At 36.1% G+C, this 17,151-nt stretch overlaps 1 protein-coding gene across 4 annotated transcripts in view; it reads right to left on the reverse strand.

Annotated features, from left to right (window-relative positions):
• Nucleotides 1–17,151, reverse strand: part of RTN1 (reticulon 1) — a 126,666-nt gene that overhangs the window by 2,350 nt on the left and 107,165 nt on the right. For all 4 annotated transcript variants that reach the window (XM_088149713.1, XM_088149717.1, XM_088149715.1 and 1 more), the window contains 4 exons: nucleotides 6,549–6,756; nucleotides 5,040–5,178; nucleotides 3,437–3,506; nucleotides 1,461–1,507 (listed from right to left, as the gene is read on the reverse strand). In XM_088149713.1, the coding sequence (XP_088005839.1) occupies nucleotides 1,461–1,507; nucleotides 3,437–3,506; nucleotides 5,040–5,178; nucleotides 6,549–6,756 (464 nt within the window). The remainder of the gene's footprint in view (nucleotides 1–1,460; nucleotides 1,508–3,436; nucleotides 3,507–5,039; nucleotides 5,179–6,548; nucleotides 6,757–17,151) is intronic.

Genomic DNA, 17,151 nt, shown 5'->3' on the forward strand with positions numbered 1-17,151 from the left:
CCAAGACAATTAAAATTTGCAATAGCCTTTTGAAAATATTGCTGCAGTCAACCAAAATGGGAACAATACACTCACACTATCAAGTATAAATTGTTTTCCAGTCTTATGGATTATATTATTAAAAAAAAAATTAAAGGGCCATTGCAATCATGCAGCAGGGGTAAACCCAAACCAGGTAGCAGGTAATAAACAAAAGCAAGACATTGGTGTCTGAAGCTACAGTCTTGTGACCTGGAAGAAAACTGATTGAATTCAAAAACTGACATCAAAAAGGGCAACATACAGAATCTATTGGGAGAAGATTTTAACCTTCCAGATAGACTTATTACTGACTATATGGTAGCTATTGCTGAATGAAGGAACTTCAAAGAGAGATCCGGTATGAAACTACTGATGTATGAATTACCTGGAAGTTCAGTTTCATTATATATGGACCAAATTGAGTTAGCAGGCTTTTATCCCATTACCCATCCATATGCCAGGATGCTTGTGCTATTAAAGCACCACTTTGTGAATGACCATTGAGATTGTTTCTATATACATTAAAGTGTTAAGCTAATTATCATAGTTTGTATTTTCACATTTAATTTCTCTCTTATTTCAGAGACATATGGACATTTTTTCCAATAATGATGGGTGTATATACAAACATGCATACAAACACATACCAACTTAAGATATCATTTCATATATTTGAAGTGGACTGTAGTCCACAAAGGTTGATACAAAACGAACAAACCTGGAAACATTTGAGATGACACAAAAGTCTATTTTTGCTATAGCAGATTACTATGACCATTCCTGGAATCAGCAGCATCTACCAGGTGTGTATATGTGTCAAAAAAAGCCAAGATGGCAATCTTAGCAATGCAATCAAAGCCCTGCCCCCTTTGTATGCACGTCAATGACTCATACATGTACAAAGTGATGGGCTTTTATTGCCCTGCCTCAACCATCATCTTGAGTTTTTTGTCATATTTTGTCATATTTTACACTTTTCTCCTTGTAATCTCAAACAGATTTTACAACTGTTCAAAACACACAGGAACTTGAATAACGTGTGCATGTACTGTATACCAAGATATCAGTGGGACAAATATGCATATTACAAACTGAAAAGACAATATCAACTGTGAAAAGATTAAGAGCTATCATTACTGCCATGGAGATGGGTTGAAAAGCTTTAAAGATCTTGCTCCATCTCAAGTGTTAACAGACCCATTATTCTTGGACCTATTCACCTGCTTGAGAATTACGGCTTGTTAATGTCTTTCTAACCACCTAGAGTCATTGGGAGTCAGGCGGCATATACATTTAAATAATAATAATAATAATAATAATAATTATTATTATTATTATTATTATTATTATTATTAACCTTGCCCCTAGCTCCTTATCCATCCATATAGGTAAGTATTACTGACCAAAATGAAAGCCATAAATTAAACTTTCTTACGTACCTGATACTTGTCATATACCACAGGTAGAGTAAACATTGAGACCACAGCTAGACAGAAGGGGAAAAAAAAGTCTTAATCACATTTGCATGCATAGTACACACTTGTGCTCACCATTCAAAGGCACAATGTAGTTGAATAATAACATTACCATCCCATTCATGTGATTTGAATGACTGCAAGACACAGAGAGGGAAAGGAAAGACCTGGTACTGTTAGAATCTGATGTCTAATTATATTAATGAATCAATGTATTAATGCCACTATATTTTCACCAATGCCAATCAGTGTATAATGCCACGGTATAGTGATAATGTGCAGCTTGATGCCATGTATTTGTGTAAATAGACTTAGCTGAAAAATGTAGTATGTGAGACATACACAGAGCAAGCCAAAAGGCCAGAACAGTTTGTTTTGGAAGACTTCAGTGTATACAGCACATGGAAAGATGGGTCACAAATCAACAGATGGCTCCCAGTTGGTCTGTATGGGGCAATGGAATACCAGGAAGTGTGAGAAAATTCCCAGGATGGGACTCCCTAGCTTTGATGGACTGGCCAATTCTTATTGGGAGGTATAAAAATGTACAGGAACTGAAGTTGTTTGAAGCTATCACAAAGAACGAGGTACTGTGCATGGTAGTGGGTATCCCACTTTGATTCTGGGACTGAAATTAGCCTCACCATCTAGCTTTTCAGTTGGATAATGTATTCACAGAATACATGAATGAATGGAGTTTTTCACTGAGGAACTGAACAATGAAAGTTGCAAGCCTCCATTTATTTCTAGGTGTTCTAAACCTCTAGATAAAAAGAACAATATATAGTACAAGAGGTGACATAACACTTTTTTTAGAGCCCTTAGTGCAATAGTGTGAACCAACAGGCCATGACCTGAACATATCTCAGATTTTATATGAGGTTACATTTCACTCTGATGCCTTGGCTGTTTTTTACAATCATTTCAAAGGCAGAAGTATCACCACACTTTATATGAGAAAAAAAAACCCTTTGTATGAGAAAACGTCTTCTATCAGTACGGGTTATTTATTCATCTAACTCAATAATGTTAGTTCTGAGTATATGACCATAAACTTTTTCCCTGATCCTTTTAACTGGAATTTCCAGGAAAAAGACCTAGAACCTTCTGCAAGTGAAATTAAGTCCTGTGATGGAATGTCTAACAGACCCTGGAAAAGAAGAGGAGGAAAAAGGACCATCACAAAAGGGACACTCAGTTCTGGGGAAGGGAGAAGCATGAGAAAGAGAACACCTCCACCTTAATTGTGCTTAATTATAAGCTGACCTGGAAAATCATTTTGACTGGCTTTCAAGATTCTACTACCCTATCTTTAGCAATAAAGATATTTCTAGAAATCCAAGGGGTTATTGTTTCCTGAATTCACAGGGCTTGACAGGTCCCTCCCTTGCTACATTTTTGTAAAAAATTGTAGATTACTCTCATTAACATTGAAATCCTAAATTGTAATTAATACTGATGTGATACCTTTCTTTTTTTTATGAACAGTCTGGGTTATCTAGACATTAGAGTGTTAATAATCTTCAATCAATACTGTACAAATATGACAGTATCAAAACAATATAGTGTAATGTATTAAGATGTACAACAACATAATAAAAAAAATTGTACAGAACGAGTACAGAGGATGTGATAACATGATAATTACTAAGGAAAAACTGAGAAGTTGAGATGAGAGGGGTCAGAAAAAAAGAGACTGGAAATATAATTTGAGAATAAAATCTGAGTCTCCTGAATTAAAACTTCTATCATCATTATGGGCATATCAGCCAATGAAAATAGATTTGAAAGTACTCAAAGTGTTAAATAACAAACATGTACTTTCATAAGAAATTACTGAGAAAAATAATTGACTCAGGAACATATTTCACTGAAGCTGTTGAATTTATTTTGGCCGCAAAGTTATTGTGATACAAATTAAAAGAAATTATTAATTTTACCCATTATCAGGAGAGTTAGGCCATTGAAGAGAGCTCCAACGTAAGTCAATAGCCACATTAGTACTGCAAACTAAATTGGAAATAATACAATAATTACATTTCTCACAACCACACCACATTATTAACATGATAATAAGTGTTATTGGAAAGCTTAGCTGCAATGCTCCAGTTTGCTCATTATTATTTCATTAAATACGTTTAGTTGCATTTCTGAGATGAGCATTCTGGTATAACCAAAGCTTTGTGGTCTGTAGGAGGGAGGGAGGGAGGGAGGGAGGGAGGGAGGGAGGGAGGGAGGGAGGGAAGAAGGAAGGAAGGAAGGAAGGAAGGAAGGAAGGAAGGAAGGAAGGAAGGAAGGAAGGAAGGAAGGAAGGAAGGAAGGAAGGAAGGAAGGAAGGAAGGAAGACATTTCATATCTTTCTGAATCCTTAGAGCTATACATTTCCCCTACATTTTTCTCTTCCATTGCAAGCAAAGGAGGAAAAAAATCTACCACAGTTATCAAGTAAATTGGCAATTCTGTGGTATTTGTCAATGTAAAAATTACTTGTCCATGGCATGAGTCTCTGAAACTTTCTAAGATCAAGACTCCCATCTCAGAAAGTGTCAGCTTTGGAAGCTAAATGCAAAGAGGTGAGGGGGATGCCTTATCTTGAGCACGGTATCTGAGAAATAATATGGCCATTTGCACTTATTTCAGTGACCCTGGGATTGCATTCTAAATCAGCATTTTAAATTCCTGCCTGCTTTTAAACAATGTTAATGTTCATCCGATTTCTAAATTTGATTAGTTCAATACTCTACTTCTATGGCCTGAAATTCTAAACTTCCATTTAAAAAAACCAAAAACTTTACTCCTTTTAACTGAGAACTAGTGTGCTATAGTGGGTATGGACTAGGACTGGGGAGAAGTAAATCTACTCTCAGCCATGGAAAGCCACAAGGTTGTTGTGGAGATAAAATGAAAAAAAGATTCCCCTGTAAGCTGCCTTGAGCTCCTGAAGGAAAAATGGGGTCCTGCTCATTCATGTTCATTTTATTTATGCATAAATAAAATGAACATGAATGAACAATGACATGAGCACTGGGCTCTCAAAAGCTAGAATGTGTTGAGCAGGATTTTCAGTGTTTGGAAAAGGGAGCTTTGGAGCCCTTTTTTTACCTCAAATTCAGTAAAATCAGAATGAGTTGGACAAAATAAACATATATGCTAAGTGACAGAGTGTATAGAATTAAGTTTCTTTAAGCACATTATGGCATATTCTGGGAACCAACAAGAAACAATGCAGGATAAAACAGCTTCAATTCAAGCTGACTGCAATAACAAGAATTTGGTATAGTTATGAACTAATCTGATCTTTTTTTAAGCATCAGTGTGATCACCATGATACCTCATGACATTGAATTGTACTTGTTAATTACGTGTTGATTTTTTTTAAAAAAGAAAATATTTTATTTACTTTCCCAGTGCCAATCATAGTGTTATCCTTTGAAAACCTTAAAGGAGTCAATATGAGATCTCAGGGAATGTAGCACTTCCATCATTAACCTGACTGAGTTTTCCCTTCTCTGAATCCCCTTTCTTCTTTTGTTGGTCACGTACCTTTAAGGAATCTACCAGATCCTGGACCAGAAAAAGCCGCCTAAGTTCTTTGACTGTACTGTTCACGTAGGACTGGAGGCAATCTGTGTATTTCTGAATCTGTTCCTGGGAGAGAGACATTTCCATTTCCAAGTAGTTTCTGTTGAAAAAAGCATAACTCAGATTGCACCTGCTGGCTTTTTCTCTTTTCTGTATAACTTTGGACTGCAGGCTAAAGCATGCAAACTATAGAGACACACAGTCCCTTTGAAGATATATCATTTATTTATTTAAACTAATTTCTCTCTTACTTTTATACTATGTATTATGTTTAGGGAAGATAGCTTTCAACTTAACAAAAGTGAAGAGAAAAAAATGATTAATTTCAGGGCAAAAACAACAGAAATGGACCCAGAAAAGCCTGGGTAAATAAAAGAATTACCAGCCATTCACATGACTGATATCTGGTTCCTTATACATACTGCCCACGAATATTACATATGTCATTGTTATCCATATGAGAAATGCTTGAAGATGGAGCGATCTTAGGGTTTCTCATCAAAAGATATTGTGCAACTTTTCCTCCTTAACAATGGAGGAAAACAGATGGAAAAAGTTGTAGGAAAAGGAAAACAATTATGAGTACACAACACTCCCTTTTGGACTCTATAGAAGTCTATAAATAAGGCAGGACAACCACACATTCTGGAGCCTCTTTCCCTTTTGACTTGGCTGATCCCACCCAACCAAGCTCAACATTTTGCCACTTAAACCTCTTATGGATATTTAGCCCAAAGGTAGATGTAAAATATAAATGAAGGTTTATCTTTGGAGAAAACTGACAGTTTTCTAGGTGTTAAGAGAACATTTCCCTGGCTGACATTCAAATGAACATCTAGTAGAACATAAAAGAGGCCTACTGGATTAGGCCATACCAAGCATCCTGTATCACAGCAGCCAATCAGATGCATTCAGAAAGCTCCCAAATGTTCTTAAGGCACCCTGTAAATATCTGGTGCATTTACTTGACCCCAGACTGTCAGGTTTCAGTCTTTGCTTTAGCCTGACAGTCTTGAATTGTCTCTGTTCTCCACACTTTTGTCTAGCAGCCTATTATAGTGTTTTCACATACCAGAGCCTGTTCAGTGTCATCCTATTAATTCTCACAATACATATACCATTTCTAATCACTCAGTCTCTGACATATTGCCCCATTCCTGACTAATAGTTGAAACAACTACTTCTAGTTCCAAAGGCTGGTTCAGGGAAAGAAGAAAGTGATCTTTTAAAAAGAAAGTTCAAAGTGGAAATAAGGTCCACACTAAAGGCCTGGTCAGCTGCTCGTATTGTTCAGTTGCCTACAGGCATGTATAAACAGTAGTATTTAATTTCCAGGCATCTGGAATTAGCAAGTGAGGAGAGAAATGGGTAGTGATCAAAGTGGGAATTTGTTTCCCGCCTTATTTCTCTAAACATATTTTAAACTTTTTTACAAATTGTTGTACCTAGAAATAACCAGAGAGCACTCACTTGAATGGGTGTCCTTCATCAGTTTTTTGCACAGCCTGTAGAACTGACTTGTAGATTCTGAAGCTGATGGTGGCTGAGAGAGCTGCTAATGCCAGATAAGCAATTACACTGACCACACTGAACTGGGTTAGGGAGAACAATAACAGCAGGATGCTTCCAAACATGATGCCAGTCTGCTTGATGTCACGCCAGTATAACAGGTCAATAGCTAGGGGATGAAACACAAAAATTAAATTCTCCAATGGTATCAGCAGAGATTGCCATCACAAATTCAAGAATATTGAAGACTTTGGCAAAATTGCAGCCAGATTAAATGATTATAGGAGTATAAAGAACGCCATGTCCGTGTCCAATCCTATGCAAAGTTAGAGTGCCTACATCCACTGAAATTAATTTGTGCTATTTTACTGGGAAGATAACCGAGATTTTAACACTTTTTTCTTGAAACCACTATGCTTAGGTATATATATTTCTGCTATGATTTAATGCTTAATCTTATGAAAGAAGTGTAAATTATGCTTGCTTGGGATATGTATCCCCATCGATATTTACAAACTATTTCTGTGCTTTCAAAGAATAATCATTCAGGAACACAAGGGCCTAGAGGGATTTAGCTCAAATATGCTATTTGCATGCTTCGTTCTAGAAATTAGCACATTTTCCAAAAACAAGGAAGAATAATGTGAGTAACTTTAGATTGTTTAATCAAGGTAGAGAATATCTAGACTGGGTCTTTTCCGGAAATAATGTTATTGAAGATGTAAGTTTAACCATTAACTTCAGAACACAGTTTCAGGGAAGTTTATACATGAGACTGCTGGCTGCTTACTTGGATCTGAGGAGATCAATTTATCATGAAACTGTCAAATGTGTGGAATGCATTCTCTATATGAATAAAGGAGGAGGACCTAGCACACTAACAGCAGCAACAACAACAACAACACAAAGAGAAGAGATGCTCCTCGACTTTAACTGGGCAGAGCACACTGAAAGTGAGACTACTGAATCAAAAATCCAGTCAGAGCTTAGGTCCCCAATATGGTATCTGTGACACTAGTGCCCATGGATACCTCCTTTCATTCCTGTCCCCCGCCCCCTGGCCTGCCAATTATTTGTTATGTTTTGTGATTGGCTACTTTATTAAGGAGACACTGTGCTTTCAAAAGACCTATGCTAACCCGTTAATGAAGTTGGGGATTTCAGGATTTCATATTAGATTAGGCTATGGTTGTCATAACAAGGATAGTTTGTGAAATCCCTTGGAATTCAAGGGGGAAAAAAGCAGGCATAACTTTATAAAATTTGTATGAATACTACTAAACTACACTAATCACTTGTTCATTATTTGCACCAGTATGGTAAGATGTACTAAATTTCTATTTAAATCATAGCCATGATTTCTTAATATACATTTTATGCAAATTATTATCTTGTTTTGGTGATACACATCCTTCTTTAGGCAACTCTGTTAACTTAAGAATCCTGATGAACTGACTGCACTTTTGTCTACCTGTCACAATTCAACTAACAATTACACATGACAGTGAATTAAACTTGCAAAAGTGGGTCAGGATGACTGACTGTGATTAAAAGCTATTTGGATTACAAAAAAGGTGCCCAAAGAAAATATATCAGTTCTGCTCACACTTTTATCATCCCACCCATTTTTTGAACCTAAGATAACTACGGGTGCCTATTTTAATCAGCTATAACCATAGAGTCATCTGGTTATATGAAATCTAACCATACTTTGGGATGTGCATGAAATCAACCACTTTGTGGATCACAAATGCAGGTTTATTTCTCTCTCTCTCTCTCTTAAAATAGGGCCTTCAAAGCAGCTCATGACCATTATCAAAAAGTAATGACAACAAAATAGAATACAATTAACAGCAGCAGCAAGAATAGAGAAGCTTCCTATCAAAAGGCACATCTAGGTGACTGCCGTTCTCCACCTGCATCTAAGCATGGCACAAACATGTCCTGTCAACAACCTTTTTCTGCCATGTCCCAGTAATGTTGCCTTCACCATGTCCCTAGCCCACGAGTGAGACATGTTTAAGCTATCCATAGCTGCACTGATATATAGTAATTTCCCCCTCTTATTGAGGTACCATCCAAGAACACCTTTACGTTATATAAAATCTGTTAGACTTTCCTACCCATTAACTTGGAGAGAAGTCAGGTGATAAGGAGTGAGATGAAATAAACAACAGAGACAGACTAAAAAATGGGCAATGGGGTATAATAGTAACATAGTTTTCTGCTTACTCAAGAATGATAGGTTTTCACCTAGTATCTAAAGGCATAAAAAGAAGAAATTAGTGTGTCACTAAGAAGGCCTTGTCCAGTATACCAACTGATCATGCTAAAGGTTACACCAAGAAAGAGAGACCTGCTTCCTCTGAACACCAAAGCATATGGGATTATGTGCATTTATTTACTTATTTACCAAAGCATATATAATTGTGTGTATTTATTTACTTATTTACTATATTTTTATACTGTCCATAGGATCAGATTTGAGGCAGTGTACAAAAACACGAAAATAACTCATACTATAAAATATAACCAATCCGTAATCCCTCCAATAACGTAGGAAGACATGAAAGAAGGAAAAAGAACAGCCAATCACCATTATACTTCAAAACCCACCTGAATAAAACTGTTTTCACAGCTGTGCAAAATGTCAGAAATGAGAGGGCCAGGTACACCTTTAGGGTAAGGTATTCCAGACTGCTGAAGCTACCACAAAGAAGGCCAGACTTCCAATCCATAACCCCCTCACTTTCCAAGGTGGTAAGAATTTGAGTAAGTCCACTCTAAAAGATCTGACAAAATGGGCAGAATCATTTTGGAGAAGGTAGTCCCTGATATAAAATTTGTAAACAAGGAAATAATCCAGAATGTGTATGGAGCTTAATGAGTCATTAGAACTAACTTGGGAATTATCAGAACTGTGAGCGATTGTGGTAAAGCAGAGGACAAGGCATATGAATGATTATCTCAGAAGATATAACTCAGTCCACCTGTTGAGACCCCGGATCCCTCTCTCCTATCTATCTGGATTGAGTAGGGACCAAGAAGATTGCCTGGTCTGGCCTGCACCCTGGACCCCATGCCAATGCCACTGTTCTGGCCTGGGACAGGTACCTACTACTAGCAGGCACAGCAGCAAGAAACAGACATTTTCCTTCCCATGCCACCAGCTGCTTAGCATGCCTGGAGAGGGTGAGTGAGGCAAGAGAGAGTGGATGTTATTTGAGAGTGTGAACAGACATGAAGTTAGAGGTGATTCAGTTGACAACATATATTTGGACTTTGAAAAAAGCTTTTGACAAAGCCCCTTACTCAAGATTTTTGAGTAAGATTAGAAGTTATGTTTTAAGAGGACAAGTCCTCATAGATAGGTAGCTATCTATCTAAAGGACAGGAGGGTAATGGTCTGTAAGAATGACCTTGGGAGACAGGAGGAAGAGCTGCAACTTAGACAACCATCATGCACAAGGTATCTCAGCCGTCAGAAGGAAAAGGGGCATGAGAAGCATCTCAGAAGGGACTCTCTCTAGTTTTCTGAAAAGTAAAAGTAAAGGAGAGGAAAAGTGTTTTCAGACTTGCAAGATTCTGTTACTATAACCTTGTGATAAAGGTAGTGTTGGTATTCATGGTTTGTGCTTCTTGTCTGGTTTACCTCAAAGAGCTTACATGGAGACAGATTGTAGTGAGTAAGAAAGATGATCTTGACAAGATAGGCCAGATCTGTTACTAAAGCAACAAGGAGAAAAACGTGGCTTAAGTCCAAAACAAGCAGAAAGTATGCACAAGTGGTTCAGACAGACACCTCCCTAATTCACATGGGTACAAAAAGGGGAGAAGGCACAGCACAATCAGACTTACAAGATTCTCAATAAAAGTAGTGTTAGCCTTCCTTTGGAGCTGATTCTTGGTCTGGTCTACCTGGTGGGGCTGACACAGATGGTAGGAATAAATGGACACTAAGATATTACTTCTAAGTAGGAGGATTCTCTATAATATATTTAACTATTCATAACTAAGTAATGATATTTTAGAGAGCTACAACCTCCATGACATTAAAAACCCTGAATTATTTATCTGTATTATATTCTTTTTTTTTTCAGGTTCTCACTTATGCTTGTTTATATATTTTCTTCAAAAATAAAACATTCTTTGAGGGGCCCAATAAATATGAAGTAATATTTTCTGATGAATTAATTTCATTTTTAAATCATAATTGTGTTTCACATTTCTTAACATCTGGACACATTGACTCTCAAAATTGGACATTCCACTTCTTCATTCCACAATTCATATATATAACTAATGCTGACTTTCATTTCACTTATTAATTTCTTTAAAAAATTGAATTGTTGGATTCCATTCAAGCATTGCATCACTTAAAGAAGCTAAAATTGCAAGTATCTCAGAGGCTGCTAGAGCATCCAGACCATAGTGTGGCCAAGCTAATATTGTAGGTACAGTAAGTCATAATCTCTGAAAAACCTTTTTTAAAAGCTACTGGATGTAAAGCGTTGATTCCTTATTTAGCCAAGTATTCCAACAGAACACCTTCCTTGCTATCTTCAAATTTGGGTTATTCCACAATGTCAGTTTCTCATGTGATTCAGAAACAAAACATAACCACTTACCTATTAATAAACAAATCTGAATGGCAGCTTTCAAAGTTGGAAACAAAGATCCCTGTTTAGTGTACCTGGTCCCTAAAACTTGTCAAGATCTCAAAGGTGGTACACACGTGTTCTCCAAATGGCTCATGAAGTGCATATGGCATGTTACCATCTAATTCTCCTATGTCTAGTCCTTTTTTCCACACAAAACAAGTGGCATTTATTTATTTACTTTGATAATAGCCTTTTTTTTCCTTCTGAGAGTTCAGAGCAACTTGCATGCAGTCTCCTCCTCCTTTTCCTGTAACTATTCTATGAAATAAGGTTGGCTGGGAGAGAATGACTAGTCTCAAATTGTCCAGTGAGTTCTGTAGGCAAGTGAGGGTTTGAACCTGGGCTTCCCTGATCCAAGTACAATAGCTCAGCCTTTACACTACAGATAATATTTTGAAAACATTGCAAATGAATGCAGACCTCCAGCTTGGCATATGTCTCTCATTAGAGGGAACCACCAGAGTTGTTAATTACCCACTTTTGCTTCTGTACCTTTAGCAGAAATTTGAGACACAGCAAGAAAAGCTTATTCCAGATCTGCAGCAGAAAATTAACCCTTGCTAACTGCTGCATATAGAAGTGTTGCTGGAGGAGAAAAGAAGGGCTGGTACAAAATTTCTCTGCCCAAGAGGTCTTTCCCCCTTCTCTCTATCAGTAAGCAACCTTCAGATGTTACACCATGACAGGGTTTGGGAGAGAAGGACTGACAAACCAGGAAGTCTCATTTTTGATGTCTGAATTCATGAATCAGAACAATTGTTACTTCTCATGAGACTTCTGCACAATACAGACAGGAGTTCTTCTCCCTTATAAGCCTGTGTACCATGGAGACAAGGCTGAACTTACGAGGCTGAGTAGACAGGAGACAACAGCAAGCAAACTGTTCTGAATATTATTTGATTGATTGATTGATTGATTGATAGATAGATAGATAGATAGATAGATAGATAGATAGATAGATAGATAAGGCATGGATTTTTATTTATACTTAGCACAAACCATAACTATTGTTGAGCTAGAGAGCAATAATTAATAACTGGTATTATTAATTAATTGGTAAGTTACAAATACTGTAGCTGCTTCTTATATGTGGAGGAAGATAGGTGTCATCAAGTTAAATTTGACTTGTGGTGACTATATGGACAGATGCTTGCCATAAGAACCCATAGTGAAATATTTTGTTGTACAAACTGGTAGGCAAAGAGGTCTCCAGGAAAACAGTATAGTATAGTCATGTAAAGATTGGAACCTGCAAATGGCCTACTGAGGAAACCACTGGGAAGATATCTATGTTTTGTAAGAGAAGAATGGAAAGCATGGGAATAAAATGAACTGAATATATAAAACACCTTCCCTAATCATGTATCACTGAGCAATGTCTTTGCTAACATTCTGAAGGGATGACACATCAGAATATTGATTCTACCTGTGGTCATTTTTTTTAAAATCAGTCTATTAATATTGTCTGAATATCAAATGAAGCCTCCACTAAGTCTTTGTGCACCAGAAAAACTTGGCTCAGACAGTATGGGTTGTTTATATATTTGGAGAAGATGCTAAAACAATTGACTATTATGTTACCTTTCTATTCTGACTTTCCTCCAAGATTTAATTTTTTTTTTAATAATCTATCACTATCCTTCATAATTTTACATGCAGTTAGCTACCTTTATCAAAAAGTCATTGAATTCATGGGCTTATTTGATTTACTGTGGAAAAACCATTTGTTTGTGATACTTTAGAACAAGTTCTACAGATTTAAGTATGTAATATATGTAAACATCTTACATCTTTAAGTATGCAGTGTATGTAAAAAAAGATATGTATGTGAATAAGTATATACCTATTTATGCATGTTTACACATATAGATTGTGCTTATATAAATATTATACACTCATACATAATCATGCATAGCATATTAATTTAACATCCTACTCAAAAGAAGATGCTGGAAACATCATGTGAAGAATACTGACCAGATACTAGGATGTTTCCACATACAAGTAAGAAGCTGCTACTAAAATTTTAGATATTTTGTGTGCATCTTTTCCCATATAACTCCATGAGGCATATACAATCTAGCAGGAGTACCTTGTTGAAATTGATGGGCTGAGTGTTGATACTCAAAATGATTTCTCACCAGGTTTACATTTTCTTCTCAGCTGAATCTGACCTTGAAAAAGAGGTCTCAAACAATGTGACACAGAACATCTGGAAAAGCCAGGCTTGGGTGGAAACACCCTTTCAGCCACCCCATGAGCAAATCACTTTCCTTTTAGCCTAACTTACTATAAAAGAATCTTTTGCAAATAAAATAGGAAAATCCTGTGGACATTTCCCTAGGAGCTCCTTGGAACAAGGAATAACTGGAGAAAAAGAGTAGGACTACCTTAGACCTTGTAAAATCTGTTTCTAGAGCAAAGAAATAATCACATTTGCAGATCTCTTTCTCATTAGCATGCAATTCAGATTTGCTAGGAAGATGCCTTCTATTGGATCAGACCACTGGACCATCAAGTGCAGCATTCTCAACTCTGACTGGCAGCAGCTCTCCAAAATTTCAAATAGAGAAAGACCTTTTTCATCACTTGTTACTTGATCTTTGTTAACAAGAGATGACAGAGGCTGGGACATTGTAGACACTCAAACTATCTTCAGATCAATCAGGATTTTATTAACCTGAAAAAGCAAAAAGGATTTTCTGAGAATTTTAACTGCAGATATTTGCAGTTTTTATTCCTTGCTTGTTTTTCATTATTAATGTTTTGAATGTTGAGAGTCTTAATGTAGTATCCTGGATTATTTTATTGCATTATGTGACATTCTGGAAATCCTAAGTTTGCAAAAGGTTGTGAAATCTTCTATTAACAGTCCATGAATAAATCACATTAATTTCTGCAGGGTTCAGCAAAGGCAACCAGATGTAGAACTGCAATCATGCAAACTTTGAAAAAACCCAATCTCTTAGCTTCTGGTTCCAAAAGGTATAATTGAAACTATTATAAAATCATGATCAGAGACTGGTATCACATTTTCTAACAAATTTTGTTAAAATTTAGTCAGAAAAGGTTAGTTAGTTAGTTAGTTAGTTAGTTAGTTAGTTAGTTAGTTAGTTGGAAATGTCAGTTGGAAAAGGTGCTACCAGACTTCTGACTTCTGGCTTTTGTAGACTAACACAGCTCTCCTCCTACAATGATTATAAAGTCACATGTGTATTATATGGAGAATTTGCATAAAATGCTGCTGAAATGGAAACCAATACCACATAAATGCATGCCAAATTTGATATAAAAATAGAACACAGAATGTACACTGAAAGCTAGAAGTTTGGAAATATCAATAAATGAGCTTTAATCATTTAAATTACAATTGATTAGTCAATGGAAGATTAATTGCAGAAGACAAAATTGAATAGCTGTGATAGCAGGCTGAAAGTTAAGGATACATTTTACGTACTGAGATTGTTTTGGCTCTGATATATTAATGACACATGATGGGGGGAAAAGAATCCGTTAAAGGGTTTTTTTAAAAAAAAAAAATCTAAACATAGATAATTGTTTTTATTTAATTTTAAATTTCTCATTTCCTTGGAATACTTTGAAATTATTTGGGGAATTACAAATGAAGTTTTAAAATCTGCTAACTACATGATGGGTTTGTTTTCGATAACCAATCCATCTACTAACAATTCCTTAATCTAGCTTTGCCAAACCTGGTACTGTCTAGGTATTTTTGACTACAATCTTCATTATCCCAAGCCATTCACACATAACAGCTAGAGAAAAAAAAACCTGTATCAGTACAGACATGTGTTATAATATATATTGGCTCACAAATGGCCTGAAGTTACTTAATTTGTGCATGTGAGGATAGGACATGTGCTTATTGATTGCAGATAAAGGTCTCTTCTCTCACTTTTGTTTCTATAAATATGCACTTAAAATGCTAAAGTTTGATTACACCTTAAAACATAATGTAGATCTCTGAAAAAAGGGGGTTTAGAAAGATGTTTTCATTCAGATCCAATCCAATTCCCCCCAACACAGTACACTTGAGTTCAAGAGTTTCTACCATGATATTATTGTATCCATTTCAATCCTTTCATCTGTAAGACCGTAGATCTCAAATCTCAATAGTTGAGCAGTTTGGATGGAAACCTATCCTGAAATCCTGGTTTGCTTCATTTGTTTGTCTTTTCTAATATTCTTTGCTCCATCCATTTGTTTAGTCATCTCTCTAGAAACAATTCCAATTTCTCTTAATCCTGTATTATAATCTATTATCCTTTGTGATTTTCCACCAATATTTTATTTTTACTTCTACAAACTTTGTTTTCATTATTTAACTAATGAAGAAAGACTATAGAAAATATCTATAATGTAAATCTAAGCAAATACAGATTCTTCTTTCACTGAGTTTTAAAACATTCTCTTTTTTTAATTTAGTTAAGTATTTACCACCAGGTATTTTAAGAAATTATAGCTCTATTTAAAAACCCAAACAGCTGTTTTTGTTACATTTGTCTGATCAACAAAACATATTAAGAGTTTATTCCAGCTTAATCAATTTCTGTCAGAGTACAGTCTGTACCATTCCAGTCTATTTTGAGCAATATTAGCTATTGTAAACAAACAGCATTATATTCACAACATCAGATTGTCCAAAATTTGATTTAAAAGACCCAACGCTATATAAACTCCTCTAGAAATTTGACAGGGGTTACTTCTGAATAGATAAACATAATATTATACTATAAGTCAAGTTTACTGTAATTCAACAGTTTGACTTAATAACTACGTGATTCCCTATATACAGTCTAAGGAAAATGTTAGTGAATGGTATCTTGTACGTAAACGGGAAAAAATGAGTATATAACATCACATGCATACAAACCCGTATTTTTTAAAAATATACCCTCATATTATAAAAGCAGATAGTATTAAATATCAATCAGTTTATAAATAGGTTGTTCTAGTTATCATTCAGTAAAGAAGCATTTTCTGGAAAAATCCTTTTGCTATTTTGAGACACTTGAACTAATAAATGTACTTTTTAATAACCAGAGGTACAACATCCCAGACTGAGAGTTCTTTATATATCTATACTCAGAACAACCCAATTTAACTATGAATGAGGAGAAGAAGAGTCTAGTTAACAATGTGATATCCTTTCCCTGCCATAACTCTGGAATTATGACATTATTAGTCAACACACATGCAGAGGCCCTTATCTATCTCATGTAACCCAAATATAAACCTTATTCTGCTCATAAGGAGACGTGACAAACACCAGCAATTTGAACGGTATGTTAAATGACAAGAATCACCTTCCCAAATGATACAGTATCATAAAATAAAGTGGCAGAATGCATCTACGCTAACTGAGCAGGTCACACAGCATTTTTCTATTACCAAAACAAAGGGAGCTTATGAGTAGCAACGAAGTCTGCATAAAAATGGCTGAAAAGCTGTATTAGGCAAAGAGAAGGTAGCCAGCCACACCCATTGGGGAAGTGTTCAAAATAAATATAGCATGACAGAAAAGGAGAGGTACTATTGTTTGCTTCTATTTTTTTTCCCCTGTAAATTATGAAGATCATAATACATTTGGGTAGGTTGGGTTTTTTCATATCTACACTAGCCCAACTCACTGGCAATAATGAAGGCAAAGGTACAGAATAAAAAAGAAGGTAAGGTAGCAAGCATGCTGTGATGAGCTTCCAGAATCAAATGGAGTTGCTATGCTGTTGCATTGGCCCTTGGAGAACACAAGTAGGGCTTTCAGGATGGGTGTGTCTCAGTGCCCCCAACACAATGCACTGAAGCTCACTCCAAAACTGACAACTACATTCCAGCCGGCACCAGAAACAGAACCCCAACCCCCCGGTTCACGGCTGCCTCCC

The sequence above is a fragment of the Python bivittatus genome, unplaced genomic scaffold (assembly GCF_059951505.1).
Source record: "Python bivittatus isolate LINGU-HERP-01145 unplaced genomic scaffold, Pbiv_v1 ctg000580_np1212, whole genome shotgun sequence".
Taxonomy (NCBI): domain Eukaryota; kingdom Metazoa; phylum Chordata; class Lepidosauria; order Squamata; family Pythonidae; genus Python; species Python bivittatus.